Source organism: Neofelis nebulosa, chromosome 2 (genome assembly GCF_028018385.1).
Source record: "Neofelis nebulosa isolate mNeoNeb1 chromosome 2, mNeoNeb1.pri, whole genome shotgun sequence".
NCBI classification, from domain to species: domain Eukaryota; kingdom Metazoa; phylum Chordata; class Mammalia; order Carnivora; family Felidae; genus Neofelis; species Neofelis nebulosa.
This window is the reverse complement of record NC_080783.1, coordinates 156,345,486-156,372,892: the sequence shown is the minus strand read 5'-3', so window position 1 is coordinate 156,372,892 and position 27,407 is coordinate 156,345,486. Positions and strand designations below refer to the sequence as shown.

At 37.8% G+C, this 27,407-nt stretch overlaps 2 protein-coding genes across 2 annotated transcripts in view; both read left to right on the top strand.

The window, feature by feature from the left end:
• GIPC2 (GIPC PDZ domain containing family member 2) overlaps positions 1–13,488 on the top strand; it is a 453,978-nt gene extending 440,490 nt beyond the window's left edge. Inside the window, exon 7 of the mRNA XM_058716908.1 lies at positions 13,406–13,488. The gene's annotated coding sequence lies outside the window, so the exon portion shown is untranslated. The remainder of the gene's footprint in view (positions 1–13,405) is intronic.
• The window catches only part of PTGFR (prostaglandin F receptor), a 46,759-nt gene extending 31,996 nt beyond the window's left edge, over positions 1–14,763 (top strand). The window contains exon 2 of the mRNA XM_058716898.1: positions 13,406–14,763. Coding sequence (XP_058572881.1) covers positions 13,406–13,708 — 303 coding nt within the window. The 3' untranslated portion in view covers positions 13,709–14,763. The remainder of the gene's footprint in view (positions 1–13,405) is intronic.
• The last annotated feature ends 12,644 nt before the right edge of the window (positions 14,764–27,407 follow it).

The window sequence follows — 27,407 nt, the reverse complement described above, 5'->3', positions numbered from 1 at the left end:
TTTAAATGTTTACTTATTTATTTTTGAGAGAGAGAGAAAGAGAGACAGACAGATGGAGCATAAGCAGGGGAGTGGAGAGAGAGGGAGACATAGAATCCCAAGCAGGCTCCAGACTCGAGCTGTCAGCACAGAGCCCGATGAGGACATGAACCCGTGAACTGCGAGATCATGACTTGAGCTGAAGTCGAACGTTTAACCAACTGAGCCACCCCGGTGCCGCAGACTTGGGTTTAAATCCTGCCTCTTCCACCAACCAGCAGTGTGAACTTGGCAAGTTAATGTCTGTCTGATTTTGTTTTCTTATCTGGACTATCAGAAAAATAGTAACAATCCGTGTGAGTTTTGTGAGGATGAAATAGTTAAAATATATAAAGTGCCAACAGGACTTTTCCTTTCCCTTTCTCTCCTTTCTTGTAGACACGTTGGGGCAAAGGAATCCCATCATTCCTACGGCACCTAAGTCACTCCAGTGGACTAGTTTGGTCTTCCTGCAGCCCCCTGTGGCTGGAGCTGTCAATGGCCAGCTGTAGGTGGGCCAAAGCCTCTCTCAAGTTAGATCAAACTCATTTGATTAGTCAGCGAGTTTGATTTAACAGCTGATGCAGGAGGTGCAGGGATGGCAGAAGCCCTTTAGTCAGGACCTCTAAGACAGAGAAGTCTCTGGTGTAGCATTTTGAATGTACCCCCTTGCCCTTCCCCAGGCCCCCAAACCCTCCTGGGGTCTGGCCAAGGTGGGAATCTCTGCATCTGCCCTGCTTCTTTACCCTCTGCAATGATTCTCAATTTGACCAGAGGACGAGGGACATTTCTCTGAACTGTCAAGACTTCCGGGGGGAATGTTTGGTTAATCCCCTGAAAAAAATAAAAAATTTGGGGCTCCTGGGTGGCTCAGTAGGTTAAGTGTTCAACTCTTGATTTTGATATGGTCATGATCTCCTGGTTCTTGAGTTCGAGGCCTGCATTGGGCTCTGTGCTGATGGTGTGGAGCCTGCTTGGGATTCTCTGTCTCCCTCTCCCTCTGCCCTTCCCCACTCACGCTCTCTCTCAACATAAACATTAAAATAATTAAAAATTTAATTTTTAAAAAAAATTTTATTTATTTTTGAGAGGAGACAGAGCATGAGTCGGGGAAGGCCAGAGAGAGAGAGGGAGACACAGAATCTGAAACAGGCTCCAAGCTCTGAGCTGTCAGGACAGAGCCTGATGCGGGGCTCGAACTCATGGACCATGAGATCATGAACTGAGCTGAAGTTGGACGCTTAACCGACTGAGCCACCCAAGTGCCCCAAAATAATTAAAAATTTAAAACTAACTTTAATTGTACCAGGTTCTTTTAGTCTTAAATACATGGGTGCTCTGGGTAAGCTATAGACGAATGGTCAGAGAGCCTGAGGCATTCGTTGAGACACAAGTCCACATAAGCTTCCATTTACTTCCCTTATTTTTCAGTAAATCCTTGACTTCTTGGATCTGGGACTGCCTGACCTACTTTCTGCTTAACCCTCCAAAATTCTGTGCTCAGAATTACCTGTTTTTTCTTGTCTTTCTCATCTCAACTGTGGGAGTCTTTTCCCCAATTATCCTGTCAAAAGTAGAGGAGAAGGATTTGAGAAAGTTAAAGATACAAGGCATTTACAATATAATTGAAGGGCTATTATGCTGACTTGATTTGGTTATATTTTACACATGGTACCAGTGGGATGGTGAGAGCATAATGGGAATGTAGAATGAGAGAGTACAAGCCATAGAGTGATTTAGGAAAGACTTCCCAGAGAAGATTGGATAGGAAAGGTGGGAGATTTAGACAGGTCCTGCCTGGTGAGGAAAGGACAGGGAAAATGACCTGTTGTGGCATTTATGAAATATTTGACAGATAAAATGAAAAGTTGAAATAAGATAAATGAATAATTAAATTGTGTCTGGAGGATAAGTTAGGAACGTACAACATAATGGTCTGGTTTTTAAGTGATCAGACACTGAACAAGAGAGGGCAGGTGTCGGTTTGAGAGACATCATGCTAGTGGATCAAAGAGCATATACAGAGGTCCTACCACGGGGTTGACATCTGAAGCTCCAGAACTGGGTATTATACCACAAAACAAATCCATTAGGATAGCCACAGATATGTGCTATAACTGTGCATATTTATGTCTAAATATTTATTTATTTGATTTGATTTAATTATTTATTTTTTTAAATACACATAAAAATTAGCATATAATGAAACAATGATTTCAGGAGTAGATTCCTTAGTGCCCTTTACCCCTTTAGCTCATCCCCCTCCCACAATCCCTCCAGTAACCCTCAGTTTGTTCTCCACATTTATGAGTCTCTTCTGTTTTGTACCCCTCCTGTTTTTATATTATTTTTGTTTCCCTTCCCTTATGTTCATCTGTTTTGTCCGTTAAAGTCCTCATATGAATTAAGTCATATGATTTTTGTCTTTCTCTGACTAACTTCACTTAGCCTAATACTCTCCAGTTCCATTCACGTTGTTGCAAATGGCAAGATTTCATTCTTTTTGATTGCCAAGTAGTACTCCATTGTATATATATACCACATCTTCTTTATCCATTCATCCATTGATTTTTTTTGAGGAACCTCCATACTGTTTTCCAGAGTGGCTGCACCAGCTTGCATTCCCACCAACAATGCAAAAGAGATCCTCTTTCTCCTCATCCTCGCCAACATCTGTTGTTGCCTGAGTTGTTCATGTTAGCCATTCTGACAGCTGTGAAGTGGTATCTCATTGTGGTTTTGATTTGTGTTTCCCTGATGATGAGTGAGGTTGAGCATTTTTTCATGTGTTGGTTGGCCATCTGGATTTCTTCTTTGGAGAAGTGTCTATTTATGTCTTTTGCCCTTTCTTCACTGGATTATTTGTTTTTTGGGTGTTGAGTTTGATATATTCTTTATGGGTTTTGGATACTAACCCTTTATTTGATATGTCATTTGCAAATATCTTCTCCCATTCTGTTGGTTGCCTTTAGTTTTGCTGATTGTTTCCTTCGCTGTGCAGAAGCCTTTCATTTTGATGAGGTCCCAGTAGTTCATTTTTGCTTTTGTTTCCCTTGCCTCTAGAGACGTGTTGAGTAAGAAATTGCTGCGGGAAAGATCAAAGAGGTTTTGCCTGCTTTCTCCTCAAGGATTTTGATGGCTTTCTGTCTTACGTTGAGATATTTCATCCATTTTCAGTTTATTTTTGGGTATGGTATAAGAAAGCGATCTAGGTTCATTCTTCTGCATGTCGCTGTCCAGTTTTCCCAGCACCACTTGCTGAAGAGACTGTCTTTATTCCATTGGATATTCTTTCCTGCTTTGTCAAAGATTAGCTGCCCATACGTTTGTGGGTCCACTTCTGGGTTCTTTATTGTGTTCCATTGATCTGAGTGTCTGTTCTTGTGCCAGTACCATACTGTCTTGATGATTACAGCTTTGTAGTATAGCTTGAAGTCTGGGATTGTGATGCCTCCTGCTTTGGTTTTCTTTTTTCAAGATTGCTTTGGCTATTCAGGGTCTTTTCTGGTTCCATACAAATTTTAGGATTATTTGTTCTAGCTCTGTGAAGAATGTTGGTGGTATTTTGGTAGGGATTGCATTGAATATGTAGATTGCTTTGGGTAGTATTGACATTTTAACAATATTTGTTCTTCCTATCCAGGAGTATGGAATCTTTTTCCATTTTTTTTGTGACTTCTTCAATTTCTTTCATAAGCTTTCTATAGTTTTCTATAGTGTACAGATTTTTCACCTCTTTGGTTAGATTTATTCCTAGGTATTTTATGGGTTTTGGTGCAACTATAAATGGGAATTGATAAACCACTAGCCAGTTTGATCAAAAAGAAAAAGGAAAGGACCCAAATAAATAAAATCAAGAATCAAAGAGGAGAGATCACAACGAACACAACAGAAATAAAAACAATAATAAGAGAATATTATGAGCAATTATATGCCAATAAAATGGGTAATCTGGAAGAAATGGACAAATTCCTAGAAACATATACACTACCAAAACTGAAACAGGAAGAAATAGAAAATTTGAACAGACCCATAACCAGTAAGGCAATCGAATTAGTAATCAAAAATCTGCCAAAAAACAAGAGTCCAGGGCCAGATGGCTTTCTAGGGGAATTCTACCAAACATTTAAGGAAGAGTTAACAACTATTCTCTTGAAACTGTTCCAAAAAATAGAAATGGAAGGAAAACTTCCAAACTCTTTTTATGAAGCCAGCATTACCTTGATTCCAAAACCAGACAGAGACCCCACTAAAAAGGAGAACTATAGACCAATTTCCCTGATAAACTTGGGTGCAAAAATCCTCAACAAGATATTAGCTAACTGGATCCAACAACACATTAAAAAATTATTCACCACGTCCAAGTGGGATTTATACCTGGGATGTAGGGCTGGTTCAACATCCACAAAACAACTTGATTCATCACATCAATAAAAGAAAGGACAAGAACCATATGATCCTCTCAATAGATGCAGAGAAAGCATTTGACAAAATACAGCATCCTTTCTTGATAAAAACCCTCAAGAAAATAGGGATCGAAGGAGCATACCTTGAGATCATAAAAGCCATATATGAATGACCCAAGGCTAATATCATCCTCAATAGGAAAAACTGAGAGCTTTCCCACATGTCTAAATATTTATACATCCTGACATATAAGCCTGAATAATTTGGAAGCAAGCAGGGAAATATGATGGTTGTCTTGCTCCACATATTCATTAGGAGTACTTTTAGTAAATAAGAAGCTTGTTTCCTGTAATGAGCCAGGATCTGTTCACAAGGGGAAGCTGGCTGACATAATCCTGGAGGCACAGATAGGAGTGGTTTCTCCAGATTTCAAGAAGCGATTGTTCCCCTGAGCCCTGTACTTGTCGGACTATATAAGAAAGTGTTAATTTTACTTCCAACCAGTGCATTTTTTTAAAAGGGAGATTGAGAAACTCAGGTATAAGAGGTGGATAGCCAGGCATTTGCAAGCCATGTTGTATGAGGAGCAGTAGAAGAAATGGAGAAATAGATAAAAGTGTTATTTATAAAAGTTGTGAAAAGCTGACAGCACTTATCGTACGGTGCTCTGGAAACCAAACCTAGAATACATAAATTTCAGCTCATGATAATAGAGAATGTTCAGCAACTCACACAGTTTAAATGGAAGAGATTCTCTCATGAGTAGGGCTGAGTCTTCTCCACCAGATGCTTAAAGACACCTGCAAGGAATTTCCACTTTATACAGAGGATTGGACTAGATGAAGGAAGGTTTCCTGCTTTCTCTAAGATTTTGTGATTCTGTCTTCTCATGTGAAGTGATGTAGACAGTTCTGTGTATATAATAAGCAAAGCAGATTTTGTTTGCCTTTGCTCTTAGAATCCCTTCAGTGACATTCCTGCTTTTCTTTCTGAAGTATGAACTTGCGTCTTGGTGGTAGTGATCCCGTGAACATGTAATTGTGCCCTCTACATCATCTCTAGCTTTGGGCCAAGAATTTTGAACAGAATTCCCTGGACCCCTCTGACTAGAAGACATCAATCTGGAATCTTGTTTACCAGCCTCTGCCTTGTCATCCTTGTCCTATCTCAGGGGCAAGGTGTGTATATCTGTGTTAATCTGAAGGGAGAAAGAGAAGGACTTCTTAAGGCATTTTTATGATTGGAGCAGGGCCTTAATTCAGCATTGTTTTCTCCTATCCCCACCACTGCCTCGAGGTGGGTGGGGATGTTGGCAGAAGAAGTGGCAGGAACAAGGCCAGGAAAGGCACTTTTCTTGATGCTGAAACAGATTCTAACAGCGTCCTTTCCTTGGCGTGGTTGCTGTGAGGTCTCTGTTCCTTCAGGCAAGTGCCTTCCTGAGTGTGTCCCAGTCCTGAGGAGGCTTGGTCTACTCTTCCTGGGTGAAGTTTGGTCAGAGGATTGAGCCAGTAAGCTGCAGAGCCTGGAGGTAGTAATTAGGAAGACAGGCCTTGGACAGGCTTTTATTCAGGCTCTGACGCTTACCATGGTTGGGTCTCTTATCTTGCTGGACCATACTTTCCTTATCTGTAAGATGCAGATAACAATACACAGGTCACAGGGTTGTTAGGAAGATGATATGACCTGTATATCAAAAGAGCTTTCCTAGCACAGGGAAATACTCAGTTTTAGTTTCTGTTGTTAGTATTCATGGCTATGTCTCTCACTCCTAGGTGGCATGTTCTGGTTTAGAGGAGACTTTGTGTCTTTCCCATGATCCAGGATCCCATCACTGCTGGAATGACCAGTCCTTATGGACTAGTGCCAGCCTGGGTTTTGATAATGGTCAAGTTCTATGAGGGGTCTGCAGTTTGTAATAAGGATGTTCTCTTAACTGGGTAGTTGGTTTTCATTCAGTTATGAATAATTTACTTTTATTGTAACTCAGTACAATCTCTTTGGTCTCTAGAGCATATCTTTTGATTGTATTTATTTTGCATTTTCTTTTTTATTTTACTTAAAAATTTTTTAATGTTTATTTATTTTTGAGGAGAGACTGAGAGAGAGAGAGAGAGAGAGAGAGGCAGAGAGAGAGGGAGACAGAATCTGAAGCAGGCTCCAGGCTCCAAGGTGTCAGCACCTTGAGGTGTCAGCCCCATCTCAGGGCTCAAACCCATGAACTGTGAGATCATGACCTGCACCGAAGTCAGATGCTTAACTGACTGAGCCACCCAGGCCCCTATTTTACATTTTCTATATTTTTTCTTAAAGACATGATCACCTGTGACATAACTGATATATAAATTTTATTTATTTTAAATTTTGTGATATTTGGTGTTTTGGGATAAATGACTGTTTTATTCCCTTAAAAAGTATCAGAAGAAGAAATTACAGCATTCTTTTGTGAGTACTAACAGCCGAGGACGACATGGACAGTTATACCTTGGGCGTCTGGTATAAATCTTCCCACTAACAGACTTAAAAAATGATGCAGACCTTGGAGAAGAGACTGCAATAGCAAATTAAAATACATAAATTCAGTTCTACAACTGAATCTTCTTTAGAAAGATGAGCTTTTGGATTTTTCAGGTAGCACACATTTTTTTTTTTTTTTTGGTCTCTGTGTACTGTTTAGTTAAAAATTTTTCCCATTGCTCATTTTACACATCATTTCTTCAGCTGATGTGAAGGAGCAAGGATGCATGTGAAGTATTATGGGTATTATGGTTGGGATTGCACCCATTCCAAAGGGGGCAATATCTATACAGCCCTCCCTGTTCCCTCATTTGTTTACAACTTTGTAAGTCTTTAGGCAGGCGCAAGAATGTGCTGTTGACTGGGTCTTTGGTTAATCTTCTTCTTTTTTTACATTTACTTATTTAGTTTGAGAAAGAGAGAGAGAGACAGAGAGAGAGAAGGGGAGAAGCAGAGAGAGAGGGAGAGAAAGATAATTCCAAGGAGGCTCCACACTATCAGCCTGGAGCCTGACTCAGGGCTTGAATTCACGAATCATGAGCTCATGACCTGAGCTGAGACGCTCAACCAACCAAGCCATCCAGGTGCCCCTTGTTAATCTTCTGTCAACAAATCAAGTAGAGAATAAAAATTTAATCTGGACAAATGTTTGTATTTTGCAGCACTGATCTGTACTTTGGGGGTGGCAACATTTTGTAGCTGTTCTACAGTTGGGGTATAAGAAATACCATACGCTTTTGTCCTCTCCCTATTGTAGTATTCTAGTTTTACTTATCTCTCTAAATCATCTACCATGTGCAAAATACTGTTTAAAAAATTTCAATGAGCAGTCTGTAAATGGGAAATGACTGAAATATTGTACCTTCTATATTTAATGGTGTAAAAGTTTACATGGTGTAAATTTAAGTATGGAAAAAATTCATAGTTGTAAAGAAGTATCCTTTTAGAGCCTCTATGTTTCTGTTTCTGACAGTTTTTTTAAACCCATTTTTCTAGATTTGCACAAGAGTAGTTTTTTTTTTTTTTTCCCTGAAGGCTCTTGTAGTCACTATTGTAGAGATACAATACTATTCTAGTTCCAGAATAAATGCTATCTGGTTAAATCACCACAAATATATTTAACTCTAAAAGTCACCCGTTTAGTTGAGACAGATTCAGTAACTTGTATGATTTTCCTTTTCCAAAATTGCCATTACAATTGAATTAAGTGGAATTTCTCCTTTGAAGATACTCTTAGGTGCTGTGGCACTTAAAAATCCATTATCTTTACCTAGTTCTTTATAGTCACTAGTCATCCAAATAACATAAGCTAAACTTCTCAAACATGGAGATAGAATGGAATGGTCCATTGGTAAAGCTTACAGATGGAGCTTTTTTTTGTCATCCAATAAGGCTGGATTGTAATTGCATATTCACAACTATCCCCTATCTCTGTGGTTATTCAAGTGCCAGACCTAAAGATCAGTGTTTGGTTGATAATATTATAAGGGACAGTAACTTGTAATCAGTGGATTGTACTTCTGTATACACTATCATTCCCCAAAGAAACTGTCCCTGAACTGGTGTTCTGTGATGACAGAAAGGACGGAAGTTATGGTCTGCTTCTTGGAATAAGATAATTACGTGTGAAAACACCTGCTTCAGGGACTAGATGAGAACCCTGTAAAATTGTCATAGACATTGTTCATATGCAAATAGATGATAAAATTCTAGAAAATGGTTTGCTGTCTAAAAAAGTTGGACATCCCACCAGAAATGGTTTTGATTATGTATTCATTTAAATTTCCTTAAAAACTAGTGACAAAGAAAATTTTGACAAACTGCAGCAGAATCACCATGAATTCAAAACTAGTCAAGTATGAATAACTATAGTTGTGGTATACTGGGAAGATTGCAAAATGTTATAATTTCCAATGACCGCGTCTGAGCTCACATGTCAGTAAATAGCCCTGCCTATGGCATCTTTTACATGTCTGTATTACACTACGACATTATAACGTCTGCTTTCTCGTTGGGTTCTCCTCATAGGGACATCCTTAATTTAATGCATTCAACAAATACCGACTGCCCTACTGTATGGCAGGTGCTGGGGATACAACAGAGAACCAACCAAAGAAAAATATATGCTTTCTAGAAGATTTCATTTTGGTGTGAGAGACAGAAGTAAAAACTAGATTCATAAGCAAAATATATGTTAGATGGGATTTCTCTATAAATATTCATCTCTGCATCACTACTATCTAGCACAATACCTGGATATAGTAAACACTCAAAAGCTAATCCCTGCTAGATGGACTTACTTATTTAAAAAAACAGATAAAACTGACATATAACATTATATTGGTTTCAGGTTTACAACATAATGATTTGATATTTGTGCAGATTGCAAAATGATCACCACAATAAGTCTAGTTAAGATCACCACAAAATTCCCTCACCTATGGCAAGCACTGGTCTGTTCTCTGTATCTGTGAGTTAGTTTTTATTGTTGTTGTTGCTGTTGTTTGTTTGTTTGTTTTAAATTCCATATATATGTGAGATCTAGATTAATTTACTTTTATGATTGCTCAGAGGAAAGGAAGCATGATTTTTGAATTTACCATTGCTTTTAATTGTGAACAGCCACTGGGGTCCTGATAGTGGCCCAAAGATACATAGACTTACAGTAGAGGATGATAAAATAGCTTCCAGAATAAAACTGTTATCTATGAGTAAATAGCCTGGCAGATTTATTAATTACGGTGACCTTAACAACTCATATAATTGTATTACATGGTCCAAATGAATGGATGATTTATTCCACCATCTATCTATTTTGGTTTTTGCAACCAGCAGTGACCATAATCCCTCCCCCCCATATACTTCTTTGACTTCATTAATTGTCTTTCATCTTAGTGCAGAGTGTTTAGAGGGATCATGTTAATCAGTTGGTTTTTCCATAGAATATGCAAACACTTGGCCCTGTCCATTTCTCAGAATTCTAATCATTAGTCAAGATGAACATGTCAAGGTTCAAAGGAAGATATTTTAGAAAAATAACACATAATATTTCTCTAGTTCCATGTGATGGATAGCACTTGGAAATTAGATGAAAGGCGGAGTGTGTAATGAGAATCTAATCTGTACACAGCTCTCTGGAATCCAAGTTTGGGTGGGCTGACCAGAGAAGAAGGCTTTCAAGGATTATGAGGTGACTATTGACAGACACAGCCCAGGGAACATGGCAGACTTCCTCATTCACTTCCCAGCCCCCACACTTCTCCTGTCAGGGTCATACATAAATAATCCACATAAGTTCTGATTCTTTAGTACAAGAGTATATTTCAACTAATTACTTGGAAAATGCATGAATTACAAAAGCAATGCATGATCTACCTAAAATATTAGTAAATTAGTGCTTAACCAAAGGCAAAAATCAAAATTATCTGTAATTCTACTATCTAGATATAACCAATTGAAATACTGATATGCACCCTAGTCTTTTTTCTACACTTTTGCAAAATTACATATTTGGTTTTGTTTTTTTTTCTCCAAAATTGGGATTACTTAGTTGATACAGTTTAGTAACTTGCTTTTTAAAAAGTTAACTCTGGATCACAAACATTAATGCTTGCATACTTTTCCATTACACAAAATTACCATAATTTATCTTTTGTTGGTTACTTAGGTTGTCCTGAATTTTCAATAATATGCTAATAAATATATTAATATACTTCCACTAGCCGAGGACACAATGTCTTTGCACAGCTGGTGACCACACTGCAAGGAGAGAGGAGAGTTTGAGAAGCACGTGTCATGTTATTCAGGTGTTTTTAATTTGCATGTCTCTAAACAAGGCCCAGCTGTTCTAGGCAATTACATGAAGCATCTTTGTTCCCAACTTTGTTCCCAGTGTCTTGTCTGGGCTCTGAGATTCCTAGGAACAGATCTAATCATTAATAGAAAATACATTCATTTAATACTCACAAGGCAAGAGAAATACTTATTCATTCATCCCCGAGCCAACTCCCCATCTCCCAAACCCCAGCAAATAGATTGCAAATTCCGTGGGAGGCAGGCACACGTCTACTTGTATGCCACTCCATCCTTGCCTGGCCCATAGCAGATAATCAATAAATATTTGATTAGTAAAGAAAAAATGTAAAGTGAAAATATCTCAATCCAACTACCTGAGTCTTGGCTCTGCTTTCTTCTAAGAGGAACTAGGCTCATAAAGGTTTATTTGTTCTATGCTGTTGGATAACTTGGGGAACAGTGACATAAGAGCCTATACTTGACCCAGGTACTTATTGGATGAGGATTTTTATTTTTATTTTTTTTCTTTTTATTTCCAATTTTTTTTCAATCTTTTTACTTTTGAGAGAGAGACAGAGACAGAGTTAGAGTGGGGAAGGGACAGGGAGAGAGAGGGAGACACATATATGAAGCAGGCTCCAGGCTCTGAGCTGTCAGCACAGAGCTGGATGAGGGGCCTGAACTCATGAACTGTGAGATCATGACCTAACCCTAACCCTAACCCTAAACCTAACCCTAACCCAAAGTCAGGCGCTTATCCAACTGAGTCACCCAGACATCCCAAGGACTGTGATTTTTTTCTATGTTGAAACTTGGTTGGCCTTATTTAGCTACAGAATGGTTAGGTCTAACGTTTGATACATTATTCCCCTAGGAAATGAACCCAGAAGGAAAGAGCCATTTCCCAAGGCATTAGCATGGAATGCAAGATCCTGTTCCTTTGAGTGACAATAAAGCATTTTGGAATCCTTCACTAGTGGATGCTGTTGTATTAAAACTTCCAGAAACATTTAAGCCTCAAAATATTAGTTGGTTATGATGGATGATCACATGTTTTGCTGTACTTCTAGAAATAACCTCAATGAATAGAAAATAATACAATTTTATTCATTCTAATACTGAGTACGTTCTAGGTGTCAGCTTTTGTACTGGATATTAGAAGAAAAAAAGAGATGCTTACAGATAATAGAGATAAATGCATGATTATCACACAGTGTGCTAAGAGATATAATTGGCTATGGACAGGAGGTTGTGATAGCACAGAAGAAGGAGCAACTCATCTTGGAGCTAATTCATCCTGGTAAAGTTGGGGAAAATGTCATGGAGATGAGCTCATTTTCCATGGGGCTTGAAGGATGGATTGGAGTTTATCAGGCAGAGAAAGGGGACATAGGAGTTTAAAATAGAGTTGCACAAGCCAAAGCTCAGAAGGGCAGGGTGCTTCTGGGACAGGTGAGGACTTCACAGCAGTTGGAGCATAGCATATAGAATTGCAGCAGACTTCAGATGTATCATCAAGGAGCCAGCCAGCTAAGGAGTTTGTACTTTGTTGTGTAGGTAATGAAGGTTTGGATGAGGGACGTTCATCCTTCAACCATTCATATCAGGCCAAATTAAGACATTTCTTTCTGATAATCGTCCATTAAGAAGACAAGAAAGACGATTTTCTTTTCATTTGGGTTTTAGGCTTTGTTATACCCTCTCTTAATGCTGGTGGTGTAGTGGTCTGACCCTCCCTTAATTTTTCAGTTTCACCTTTGCTTCATTTTCTCTCTTTCTTTCTTTCTTCTTTCTTTCTTTCTTTCTGATAGCCAAGGTTTTTCAAAGCCCTCTTGTTTGTCTGTTCTGCAACTGTTTATTTGGAAGTCAAAGCTGGGCTCAGTGATTGGACCAGTTCTGACACGTAGCTGGGGCCATTCATAGAACTTATTCCACAAAATGATCTCTTTAACATCACGGGAGGTCAGGAAATGAATACATGAGGCCAAAATCTACATTGTTATTGTTGACCAAGTGGTAGTATAGAGGGGACTCATTTCCTCAGAACCCTTAGAAAATTCCATTGCATTTTTGGAATATTTTAGCCAAGTTAAAGCGAGGGTGAGGAATCAGAGAAGGGAATAAGAAATAAGAAGAAAGCGGTATTGTGGTTACAAAGCAGAAAATTCTAAAAGTAACATTCCAGAACAATACCATTTCCATGTGCAAATTGTATCAGATGCTCTAAATTAATTTTAAGAACCTCTTATCTATAGTTTATCTACACTTTAGTTTATCTGAACTTTAATTGGTTTACATAAATAAACTTTAGTTTTTTTCATTGAAACTTCCAAATGTATGTTGGCTTTGAACTTACTATTCCCAAAAGTAAGAAAAGGTCTGTTCCTGGTCTCATTTTTGTCCTCTCTTGGGTCATTCTATTTGTGTACATTTGACTTGCCAAATAAGTTATCATTGTTGTAGTTGTAATGTCAATTTGAACTCAAAGGATCCAGATGTCTACATCAGTGTTTTTGCTACTGTTCCTTTCTTTCTGTCAGTATTTTGCAAAATAACATCACTTTGTGGAAAATGAAATGGATGCCCTGTAGCCTACCTAGTTAAGCTAAACAACTATATGACTAAGAAAATGCCTGTATCAACTGATTTTGTTATTTTGTTTGTTTCTCAGGTGACAATGGCCAACATTGGAATAAATGGAAATAATTCTCTGGAGACTTGTGAAACCACGCTTTTTGCTCTTCGAATGGCAACGTGGAATCAAATTTTAGATCCCTGGGTGTATATTCTGCTACGGAAGGCAGTCCTTAGGAACCTCTACAAACTTGCCAGACGCTGCTGTGGAGTGCATATCATCAGCCTGCAAGTTTGGGAGCTCAGCTCCATTAAAAATTCCTTAAAGGTTGCTGCTATTTCTGAGTCACCAGTTGCAGAGAAAACAAATCAGCGAGCACCTAGTTTAATAGAACAGTAAGTCAGTGTAGGTCTAAGACAAAATTAAAAGCGTCGTCAGTATTTCAGTTAATTGGCTAGAAATAGAAAGCCTAACTGGGAAATTCAGACCTCAGCAGTTAGTTTGGGGGCACTATTGTCAGACTCGGCTTTTGAAATTTGTTAAATTAACTGTATAATTACATCTTTTCACTTGTTTTTGTCAACTGGAGGTAAACACGATGGGATAATTCCATGGGGGAGTCAAATTGAAAAAAAAATTGAGCTTATTTATGTTATTTACACTTTTGGAATGAGTGACTGTGTTGAAACCTAAAGCATTGACTCAGCCTATCTGACAAAGAACATCTCAATACTTACCTTCACAGTGAAATGGCTGATTTGGGGGTCACTGCTCTGCAACTGTTCCTTATAAATGAGGCTCAATGAAGGGGAGCACCCTCACTGTTTGATCTGGTCTGTTACACCCCTCATTATGTTGCTTCTATCTATGTATGTATGGTCATGTCACATGGGAGTCACTGTGGCTTATAGTTATAATGACCTCCCTTACACCAGGTGTGGCTGTCAGGTTGCCTGACTTGGCGAGCCTCTATAGAATAAGCCTATCCTTGTCATTTTGACAAACATGACTGCTTGCATGTTTTACTATGGAGGTAAATTGTTGTTTGAAGGTTTTTGTTTTGTTTTGTTTTTTGTTTTCTGGGGTTTTTTTTTGGCAAGCTATAGATTTGCACGGTTTTCAAGCAATCTCCTTTTTCTCTGAAAATTCTAGTGCACAGTAAGTAGTTTTTAGAGAAACAAAGGCTCTATGTCAGCACATAAACAGGTAATTTGCAGTATAGCAGATCCTAAGAAACTCTGCCCAGTGATAGGTACAAAGAATTTTGGCAAAGGAGCTCTACTTTGAGCTCTCATTTTTGTATCAGAGAACAAAAGAAACACAATCTATATATAATATTCAAAGACTATCTGTAGCTTATTTGTGCTTTCTACACACACACACACACACACACACACACACGCACACATGAGAAATTTCTGTTGAAAGCTGGTTCATTAAATCTCTAAGATGGCATCTTTTTTTTTTTTTTTTCAACGTTTTTTATTTATTTTTGGGACAGAGAGAGACAGAGCATGAACGGGAGAGGGGCAGAGAGAGAGGGAGACACAGAATCGGAAACAGGCTCCAGGCTCCGAGCCATCAGCCCAGAGCCTGACGCGGGGCTCGAACTCACGGACCGCGAGATCGTGACCTGGCTGAAGTCGGACGCTCAACCGACTGCGCCACCCAGGCGCCCCAAAGATGGCATCTTTAAAGCCTATGCTACCTGTGTCAAGGGGAAATTGGCAATTAGTCAGGCATTTGGAAATCATTATTATGGTTGACCAAGAGATCAGGGGATGATGATCTCTCCCCAAATTTCCCAGTAATACTTTAGACTTCTTTGCTCGTTTGTATGATTCAACCCCCCAAATTTTAGTAATCATTCAAAATATCCTGGGGCCATCAGAACATAGGGTAGGCAGTTCTGTTTCATAGTAAGGAAATGTATTTCTGTAAAAGAATTTTTTGCCTTCATTAACTGTGGTCCATTTTAAAACTAACCTTCTCTGTGAGACTGATTTCACATTCCCCAGGAAATCTGTGTGGTTCAGCTAGACTTAAATTATTATATTCACAAGTTTTTGCTTTTGGCTGGTAGTTTACATTGGATGTTGTTAGCTTTTATGAATTTTGGTAAATTCTTATGAATAAATTAAAAGAAATGAAGCAAATAGTCTCATTAAAGATTTAAAGGAAACTACTTTTTCCAGTGAATTCAAAGAAAGGAAACACCCTCCCCAACACACACAAAAAGGCACATGATATTCTTAAAGACCAGTAAATGATGAGTAACACAAAGGTTATTCTTCTATATAGAACACATAGAAGATGCTCAGTAAATACTTGTCAGTTGAATTACAGACAAGAATTTTTTGATGCAAAATAAGCATGGAATTGCAAAGTTTTTGTGCATTTTGTTTCAAATGACAGTTACATATTGGTTATTTTGATATATATATATAATTATATATATATATATAATTATATATATATATATATATATATATATATATAATTTAAATATATATATATTTAAATATCCAGTGTATATACTTTTAAAAAGCCATTGCAATTTTTGATTGCTGTTACATTACATGAATGTTCTCATGTTTCAAGAGCACTTAAAGCCTAGAACTTTTAGATGGTTTAGAGGAGACATTTGTTTCCCATAGCTACTTAAGAGAATGTTGGTTTCCTGGGAACTGAGGCACGAGGAACCAAAATTTCATCCTTCCTCCTCATGCTGGATAAGATGCTGTAGCAAACACTTCCATGTGTTGTGACTCAGGATTCCAGGCCTCTTCTCCTTAAGGCTTCTAAGTAAATGGCATAATGGTTGCTCTATTGCCATGATGTAACCCTGGCCATGTGTATCTGTATTGAAGAGAATTTGTGACATTACCATATGTGGGAATGCATGGGTGTGGAAGGTGTTAGGGAATGACAGGTGAGTCACTCTCTGCATATCCTGGAAGGATTATGTGTATTATCTGAGCGTAGGTTCAGGGCAACTAAGTTGGTTTTATAATGATGTTAAACCCAAGAAATAGACACCAAAAACTGAAAAAGAAATAAAATAAAAGAATATGCATTTACATTGTTTTAGGCTTTTTGTTCAAGGAAAATGAAATAAAGTGAACACGATAATATGCATATATCTGATTTCAGAATTTTATCCCTGTTATTATATATATTTCTGTGTAGTTTGGCATCCTAAGTTGAATAATAGAGTGTAGCATCCATCAATAACTTTCATATAAATGTTTAACGTGAAAGTACATTTATTAAGATGAATGGAAATAAATAGCACAAATAGTGGTCAACAGGTTAACCAATTTTGAAATTTTAAGCTCTGTTTAAAACTTATAAAATGTATAACTTAAAAATGTATAATTAGATTACCAGAATAACTGACTTTCCCTTCTCATTGGGTAAAGTAGTATCGAAGCAACTTCACATAATATTTGATCTTATTATTTCTGGGAAATTATTTTATTCTGGGAAAATGGCTTGCAAATGACAGGCTTTTTCTTTTTTTAGTGACTTTAAAAAATGAGCCAAAAAAGCCAATGGCATGTGGGTTTTTATGATTATGATACAAAGACAGATAATACTGACTCATAATTAGTTGTAGGTGCATCTCAACGCATCACACGTTTTACTGAGGCTTTAACTAGGTGACAGAAATTTCTAAATTTTTTCCTAAAGGCCAAAAGTTGCTTTTACTTGTTTGTATTGCTGAAGTGCAATACAGTTTGTATTGCTGAAGTTAACCCAAAAGCTAACAAATGCGTGCGTGCATACACGTGTGCACGCGCGCGCGCGCACACACACACACACACACACACACACACACACACACGTCTTATGGAATAAATGGTCTTGTTTGCTCATTTCAGTCTGTAAAAGAAAAAGCTGCTTTAGTATTGTGTCTGTTCTGAATTTAGAACCCAGATAAGAGCACCTGCTAAATACATAGATGAACTTTTTATGAAACCTGCTGCTAGCTTCACCTGTATTGCCATCATTGCTCCAAATTAATAAACTAAGGTCAGAAGATGAAGGATGGGAATGGACATTTTCTTGCTTCTTCAGCTGGGTGTCAGAATATTTTACCACCTGGTAAATAATGTTGGACTTCAACTTGTTGCTGATGCATTTTAACAGTAGACGCAACGTGTGATGTGAATAAATATATTTTGTGTTCTTCATATGTGCTGCACTGTATGAGATTAAAGATGTGTATATTTTGTTGCTTGTATCAGTATGCAACTCATGTAATTTTAGTGTTTTAGCTTAAAACTTCAAACAAATGATTTATAATAAACTTGGACTAGTGTTTATCAAGAATCTATTTTTGGGAAGGTCATATAAAGCTCGGAACTCTTGAATCTAAACTTCTATTTTTATCTATTCGGTGGGAAGAATTTCAATTTGTTTTCTTTATTATCTTTGGTATGTCTCTCCTTCCTACTTTTCTGTGACATTGGCTTTCTTTCTCTCTTTTTCTTTTTTCTTTCTTTCTTTCTTTCTTTCTTTCTTTCTTTCTTTCTTTCTTTCCTTCTTTCTTCTTTTGTGGTTCACCTAAGCAGGTCATAATTAAAAAAATTTTTTTCTATGTTTTATTGATTTTTGAGAGACATAGAGACAGAGAGTGAGCGGGGTAGGGGCAGAGAGAGAGAGAGAGAGAGAGAGACACCCAGAGAATCTGAAGCAGGCTCCGGGCTCTGAGATGTCAGCACAGAGCTAACAAGTGTCTGAGCTGAAGTCAGACACTTTGCCGATGGATCCAGCCAGGCATCCCAGCAGGTAGTAATTTTGATGGAAATCTTAAAATTTCCAAATGCATCAGGATAGTAGAGAAATGTCTGTGATAACAAATAACCCCCCAAATTCTCACCTATGGCTCCTGTCCATTCAGAAAGGGAGCTCTTTTCATTGTAATGACTCAGAGACCTTAAGTGACAGAGCAACCACCATCCTACATGTTGTTCGCCATGCTACAGGGGAGAAAACACGGCGAATCGCGAACTGGCTCTTAGAGCTTCCACCTAGAGGTAAGACATAATACTTTTGTTCACGCATCTCTGGCCAAAGCAAGTGATGGCCCTGTGAACTTTGAGGGAAGCAAGTTAGTACAATACTATGATATGCCCAGGAGGAGAACTGAAAATAATTGGTAGACAGCACAAATGATTTCCATATCATGTTATATATTTTCATTCTTGCCTTCCTAATATAATTCGAACCTGAACATAAAATTTTTTTTTAAATTTAAGAGTATCATGGGATGAAAGCATTTAGGATTCATTCCTCTGAGTAGCTTATAATCTATAAAGATAAGGGAGAATGAATGCTACATATGTTGTTGGCAATTAATAGAAACGTTAGAAGATAAAAAACCACTATAGAATAAAAAGTGAAAAAACTTGGTTTTAAAAAAAGGCAGGAAGTGAGACGCTTCTGTGCACTGCCCAAACATTGCATAAATTGCCGCTCAGTCTGGAATGGCTGCTTTTCCAATAAATGAGGATGCTTGAAATACATTTTCTCTTTGTACTTTCAGTTTCCTTATGATAGAATATATTTACTTTTGTATATCCCATGCCATTGAATTCTATCAAATGGTCAGAAAATCTAAAGTAGTGTAATAGCCCTAGAGAGAGATTAAACTGTTCTTTTTCTCCAAGTAAGAACAGTCCCTTCATTTCCAACCTAAACATGAAGTATATAAAACAAATCAGGGGTGCCTGGGTGGCTCAGTTGGTTAAGCATCTGACTTCAGCTCAGGTCATGATCTTTGTGAGTTGGAGCCCCACGTCAGGCTCTCTGCTGACAGCTCAGAGCCTGGAGCCTGCTTCAGATTCTGTGTCTCCCTCTGTGTCTGCCCCATCTCCACTCACGGTCTGTGTGTGTGTCTCTCTCTCTCAAAAATACATAAAGATTAAAGAAAAAAATTAAAAAGAAACAAATCAGAAACCTGGCTAAAATTAAATCATAATCTTGAGATGTATGTTCATATTTACCAAGTATTTTGTTCAAAGCTGCCAGAGGGAAAGAATTGCAAAGATTGCAATTATAAAGAATTTCTGGGAGAGCTGCCTTTCTGCCTGCAAAAATACCACCTGAACACAATATGATGAAGATACGCTATACAATAGGAGAAGTGTGAAGATTTTTATGCTGTCAAAAATCTCACATCCATTAAACATATTTTTAGTTAGCAATCTAGATAGTTTATGAAAGAAAAATGAAAATGTCATTTTATATATACTGTACATCTTATAGTACAGTAGGGGCAGAATTATTGAAATCAAAGGAACCATATTTTGGATTTGAAGTGCACTTTACATTTCCACTTACAAAAGCATGGAAACTCTTAGGTATTTAATAACATTTGAGTTATTTTTTAAAAATATCTGATTGGTAAAACCCCAAACTAACAAAATGACTTCTGTTGTTGTAGTACTGACTTTCCCATGTTAAATACGGCAATCCTATCCTTGTCTACACCTAAATAATGAGATTCTACTAGATATACTCTTGGGTTGTAAAACTTGTGGATTTCAACAACCCATTTTGGTACATACAGAGTATTCTTCTTAACAACTAACTACTCTTACATAATGCAAGTGTTCTGTGATGTAGATAACAATTTTTCTGTTGAAGGAGAGCTGTTTTTGTTTTTGGTTATTTGCCTCTTTCAAATAACGCTATTTCAACACATATCCTTACCCTTTGTTATGTTCTGTGGGATCGCTAGGTAAAGGGCACGTGTATTTTCCATGTCCATGGAAACTGCCATATTGCAACATATGTACTCCCATTCTCTTCTTCTTCTTCTTCTTTTTCTTCTTCTTCTTCTCCTTTTAAAAGTTTATTTATTTATTGAAAGAGAGGGAGAGAGAGAGAGAGAGAGAGAGCACATGGAAGGGGCAAAGAAAGAGAGAGGATCCCAAGCAGACTTCACACCATCAGTGAGGAGCCCAATGCAGGGCTTGAACTCATAAACCTTGAGATCGTGACCTGAACTACCCAGGCGCTCCCTCCCATTCTTTTCTTAAGAAAAGGCCCTATTCTTGACACCACCTACTGTTTATTTCAGCAATATTTTTATTGTCACCCATGTGATTAGCAAAAGTAAATCATATTTAATACTTTGCTATGTTACTTGTATTTCCCATTGCGAGTGAGGCTGAGCATCTTTTCATACCTTTATTAGCCATTTCCACTTCCTCTGTAAATTTTCTGTTCCTGACCTTTCTTTTCAATATGTTACTATTATTTTTTTCTTACTGACTTGGAGGAGGGCTGTGTTTTTTAAGGATATTGTTTTAGACAGCTTGGGCTGCTATCACAAAGTACCATAGACTGACTGCTTAAACAAGAGAAATTGATTCCTCACAGTTCTGGAGGCTGAGAAGTCCACGATCAAGGTGCCAGTCAGTGAGGTACCTGGTGAGAGCTGTCTTCCTAGCCATCTTCTTGCTGTACCCTCACACAGTGGAGAAAGGGGGGAAGTTGAGGGGGAAGGAGAGAGAGAGAGAGAGAGAGAAGAGAGAGAGAGGGAAAGAGAGAGAATAGACAGAGAGAGGTCTCAAAGGTACAAATCCCATCATGAAGATCCCACCCTCATGACCTCATCTAAACCTAGTTAGTTCCCAAAGGCCCATCTTCAAATACCATCACACTGAGGAATAGGCCTTAATATCATGAATTTGGGGGTGGGGGTGGACACCATTCAGTCCATACCAGACTTTTTTAAAAAAATTTTTTTAAATGTTTATTATTTTTGAGAGAAACAGTGCAAACGGGGGAGGGACAGAGAGAGAGGGAGACACAGGATGTGAAGCAGGCTCCAAACTCTGAGCTGTCAGCACAGAGCCCGATGCAAAGCTCAAATTCATGAACTGCGAGATCATGACCTGAGCCGAAGTTGGACGCTTGACTGAGCCACCCAGGTGTCCCTATTTTTTACCAGTGTTACAAATACTTTTCTCCCAGGCTGCTATTTTCTTCTGACTTGAAGGTATCTTTCACCATACTAGAGTTCTACATATTTACTTAGGCAGAACTAACCTTTCATGGATTCATTGTTTTGTTTCTTGTTTAGAAAGACGTTCTGCTCTTGGGGTGCCTGGGTGGCTCAGGGGTCTGACTTCAGCTCAGGTCATGATCTCATGGTTCATGAATTCGATCCCTGCATAGCGCTCTGTGCTGACAGCTCAGAACCTGGAGCCTGCTTCAGATTCTGTGTCTCCCTCTCTCTCTCTGCCCCTCCACCATTCTCTCTCTCTCTCTCTGAAAAATGAATAAACCTTAAAAAAAAAAAGACATTCTGTCCTCAAAGATTATAAACATATCCCCATATGTCATTTTCTACAGTTAGAGTTTTGTTTTTTATCTTTAGATTTTGTAGTTTTCATGGAATTCACTTATTTCTTTTGTGCCATGTAATATAGGGACCTTTTTAAAAAATTTTTTTAATGTTTATTTATTTTTTACAGAGAGAGAGACAGAGCATGAGCAGGGGAGGGGCAGAGAGAGAGGGAGACACAGAATCCGAAGCAGGCTCCAGGCTCTGAGCTGTCGGCACAGAGCGCGAAGTGGTGCTCGAACTCACAGACTGTGAGATCATGACCTGAGCCGAAGTCGGACACCCAACTGACTGAGCTACCCAGGCGCCCCTGCCTTTTTTTTTTTAAATACCAAATGTATAAATAATAGACCCAACACCATGATAACAATTTTAGAAAAAACATTTTTTTTTCTAGTTGTATTCTTGGACTCTTATCTGGGGTAGATCTTTATTAGGGATTTTGAAATACTGAGCTTAGCTCACCTGGCCTCTCTTACTAATTCAGGTTGGGAATACTAGTCTAGACATACACAATAATAAAAGTAATACTACCCTTAGGATTCAACAATGACCCTAAGACCTATCACCAGTAGAATATGGTCTTTAAATTGCTTTTTAGTCAAAGAATTTTAGGTATATGCCACATAATTTTATGTAATGCTATTTTCCCTTTTTGCCAGATGTCTGCTGTGGCCAGTAGTTTCCAGATGGTTAAGTGGGTTAATTAGGAGTTGTATTAGTGTGCTAGAGCTGCCATAACAAGTACCACACACTGGGTGGCTTAAACAACAGAGATTTATATCTTCACAATTCTGGAGGCTGGAAGTCTGAGATCAAGATGTAGGTAAGGTTGATTTCTTCTGAGACCTCTCTGTCTTGTAGGTGGCTGTCTTCTTCTTGTGTCTTCACATGGCCTTTCATCAGTATATAATCTCCTCTTCTTATATGGTTACTAGTTATAGTAGACCTAGTGACCTCATTTAACCTTAATTACACCTTTAAAGACCATATCTTTAAATCCAGTCACCTCCTGTGGAACTGGGGGATTAGGACTTGAACATGCTAATTTCGGAGGGACACAATTCAGCTCATAACAGGGATATAGTCTGTGATATTGAGATAAAGTTACAGAAACTGACCCACACAGGGATTGAGCTTGTTATCACTGATTTATTACCCAGTGGTTCTCAAATATTAGCATGCATCTGTTTTACATGAAAGACTTGCTAAATTGCTGGGCCCCACCCCAGTGACTGATTCAGTTGGTCTTAAGTAGGGCTAGAAAACTTATATTTCTAACAAGGTCCTGGGGAAGGTCCCAGGGCACTGCTGATCTGAGGAATACACTTTGAGAACCACTGGCTTAATCAACTATGCTAAGCAGCCAAAGATGGCATGATATGAAACATATAAAGAACCGTGAAGCTTTCTGTCATGCAAAATTGTACCACTATTTTAGTACTGGCAATTTAATTCCTTTCCTAAGGACTGTTTTTGCTCCAACCTGGAACAAATTGGACTTGAAAAATGTCAGAGCTATGCAGGAAGGGGCTAGAAGAACACATGATACTAGAGATTGACAGTAAGAGTCACATATAAAAAGACAAAGCAGACAAAAGTGAGACCATGGTTTAGCTGCTCCCGTATTTCTTACTGGTGTCAAAAAGACTTTTGTTGCCACGTAGACTGGCAAGATTCCCATAGTAGCCTGGAAATTGTGCTATATTGGTTATGTTTTATCAGCAAACTTTTGTTGTTTTTTTTGTTGTTTTTAAAGAAAAAGAACAAGGCTATTTGGATTAATTTTACATTTTCCTCCCTTACACTTCCAGTGTTTATAATCTTTGATTCTTACATTTTCCATTCTTATTTGAGTCCAGTTGGTTTTAAAATACTTTTCTACTCTAGTAAAATAAATCTTGAGTCAGTTGTTGGGTTTCAAGGTTGGGGGGTAGTACTGAAACTTTTTCAGTTTCCAAATAAAATATAATACATTAGTATTACTTTTACTTTTACTTTTACTATTACTTAGTAATACTTTTTGGGACAAGTAAATTATTATAGTGGATTTTGTTGAAGACAATTAGAATGACAGTAGAGAATAAATGGACCCAAACTAAACAAAAATGTTTGAACTCAAAATCTCATTCTGAAGGCATTAAAAATACGGTGTCTTTTATATAAGTCCAAGTAAGTGGCATTTCTAAGGTAAGAAGAAGAAAAAAAACTACAGAAGAAAAAACCCAGGCCGAGATTTTTCAAGACATGGTTCCACTCAGGAAAATTCCTCTCCCTCTTAAGAAGAATATGTCATTGGTCTCTGGGAGATCTCAAACCTAAGCACAGAGAAAAATGTTTGAAGTAGTCAGTTATTTAAATATATCATTCTGAAATCGCAGAGCCAAGTATACCAGTCTGTAAAATTTGAACTATTAGAAGAGTTGAAAACAGCAATAGGATATAGTTTCCTGATGATTGTGGCATGTCATCACTTATGATTATGGCTTTATAGGATTAGTGATTTCCTCAGAGCAATACTCAAATGCAAATGCAAAACAGAGAGCTCAAAAATGTTTTGAGAATTAAAGAAGCTAAAATTAGAAGTACTACATAGCTATTTGCTTTCTTAATTGTGGTGAGGCAGCTATTAAAGTTGTCCTTTAATGATGTTTCTGGTGGTGCCTTAAAAAAATAATAATGACATTTCCCATGAGGCAGAATTCTCCAGAAGATCTAGCTATGGCTCCCAAAACATAAGATTTGTGGTACACATCTCCTAGCCCTTCTTAGTTGCACCAATCAGTAACTTGTAATCATTGGGAAGAATTTTCTAAGAAGAACTCCATGTGCCAAGGCCTTGGGATGAAAAGGAGCTTGGATTTGTTTGGTGGCTATAGTTTTACGCTATAATAAAGAAGCATCAACTGACTTCTGTCTCCTACATTCCCTAAACATGTTAGCCCACCCTTCAGGCCTGTGAAGATAGGTGATTTGTCCAATACTGATTTCAGCCCATTACCGCTTATATCCAACTAAAGTATCAGTATATTTTGGACCAGCTTGCCTTCACATGTCAGGAGAACCTATTGTGGATTGTGATTCAATTCAGAATGGAGGCAGCAGTTCATTTTGACATAATGAAGCATTGGGTCTGGCATTTTTGTCATTCACTTGTACTTGTGTTTAGGAGCTTTCCACATTTCTGCTTTGTGAGGAGTAGTCATGGAGTAGGATCAAGAGGGAGATGATTTTAGTGTCTCTAGCCTCAGAAGAAAAATCTCTGCAGATTTCAAGAAAGGAAGATATTCTACCATTACATTACAACATTGCTCTTGGAAATACTTCAACTCTCATAAGCCTTACCAGTAATTCTTTACAAGATCATAGCCACCCTCCGCAATTTAACATTTCAGCTGTAATTCTGAGTAAATTTTGCTAGTGGGTAAGAGTGTCATTATTAAATTTGTAACTATTACTACCCTCTTAGCAAAAGCCTGTGATTTAGACTTCACTTGCATAACAACACATTTCTTTACGGAATACAAGTCATTCTTTGCTCTGATGATTAAGAGATGATACCTGGCTGTTGAGTCCCAACATACAAGTTTCTTGATTTTGCTCTTCATTGCAATTGCCACTGTAAATTAAGTTTCATCATGTTTTTCCTAATGTGTAGCTGCCTAGCTGTTTTCTTTGTCACCACTTTGTTTCCGAAAGGGTCACCACTTTGCCTCTTCATATTGAACTTATAATTTCCTTCCTAAAAAACAACTATGACTGTTTTATCTACCTGCTTTCAAATAATTTCTTTCCTCACTGCCTTCAACATCAGGTCAAACTATTTAGCATGACAACAGCTCTTCATTATCTTGTTTATAGTGGATCTTTTCTGAGGAGTCTAAGCAGCCTTCTATCCTCCCTTCTCTGAGATTTCTGAGTCTCCTTCATTCATTATCAGGGGTAGTTATTTACCAATAACTATGCTTGTACCTTGAGACTCACTGGATCTGACCATGAGTAGGTGAGTAGGCCTCTTTATCAAGTTGTGAAACTCAGATTCTCCTGAGTGGGATTTTAGATTCATGGAGTACATTGATTATCTAATTTGATCTTACTGTGGTAATATTATTCCGTTATATTATCATATTATTTTAAATAGACAGAATCTATAGCTTGAAGAAGCTATTTGCTTAGAAACACATAGAGAGGTTTAAAACACCAGTCTCTTAGAATCCAGGTTACATTGCTGCCATGAAAAAAATTTTTAAATGTGGTTTTATAATTAAAGTATAATTCTACATGAATTACCTAATTTGTAAGACTGGACATCAGAATCATTAGCAAGAATTCCATTTGTCTAATGTCATTTAATAGTGATTAAAGGAACATGAACAGACAATTTCTCAAAAGAAGACATCCAGATGGTCAACAGACACATGAAAATATGCTCAACATCACTCATTATCAGGGAAATGCAAATCAAAACCACAATGAGATATCACCTCACACCTGTCAGAATGGCTAAAATCAACAACACAAGAAAACAAATGTTGGCAAGGATGTAGAGAAAAAGGAACCCTCTTACATTGTGGGTGGGAATGCAGACTAGTGTAGCCACTATGGAAAGAGAGTGGAGGCCCCTCAAAAAGTTAAAAATAGATCAACTCCATGATCCAGTAATTGCACTGCTGGGTATTTACTCAAAGAATATAAAATCACTAATTCAAAGGGGTACATGCTTTCCTATGCTTATAGCAGCATTATTTACAGTAGTCAAGATATGGAAGCACACACACACACACATATGTATACACATACACACAATGGAATATTATTTAGCCTTAAAAAGAATGAAATCTAGCCATTTGAAATGAGATGGATGGAGATAGAGAGTATAATGCTAAGTAAAATAAGTCAGTCAGAGAAAGAAAAATACTATATGATTTCACTTTAATGTAAATTTAATAAACAAAACAAATGAGCAAAGGGAAAAAAGAGGGAGAGACGAACCAAGAAATAGACTCTTAACTATTGGCAACAAACTGATGGTTACCAGAGGGGAGGTGGGTAGGGGGATGGGTTATTTAGGTAACAAGGATTAAGAAGTGGACTTGTGATGAGTTCTGGGTGATGTATGGACTTGTTGAATCACTATACAGTAAAACCTTGGATTGTGGGTAACTTGTTCTGTGAGTGTTCCACGAGATGAGCAAACATTTCTAATAAATTTTGAGTTGATAAATGAGCAGTGTCTTGCAATACGAATAGTACCTGATACCGAATGTGACATGATCACAACTGAGCCCAATGGTTCTTGAAATTCTCTTGGATGCACAAGTGCTTTGGATTACAAGCATGTTTCTGGAATGAATGATGTTCACAAAACCAAGGTTTTACTGTATTGTACACCTGAAACTAATATAACATTGTGTGTGAACTAACTGGAATTAAAAACTTAAAATAAAAAAGAAAAACATTTAAAAACCAGTAAAGGGGCCCCTGGGTGGCTCAATTGGTTAAGTGTCTGACTTATGATCTCATGGCTTGTGAGTTTGAGCCCCACATTGGGCTCTGTGCTGACAGTGCGGAGCTTGCTTCAGATACTCTGTCTCCCTCTCTCTCTGACCCACTCCAGCTTGCTCTCTTTCTTTCTCAAAAATAAATAAACAGCAAGAAAATTTAAAAATAGTAAAAAAAAATAAATTCTATGTTTAGTAGATCTACCTCAAATATGACTCATGGAATTTTTTGTTT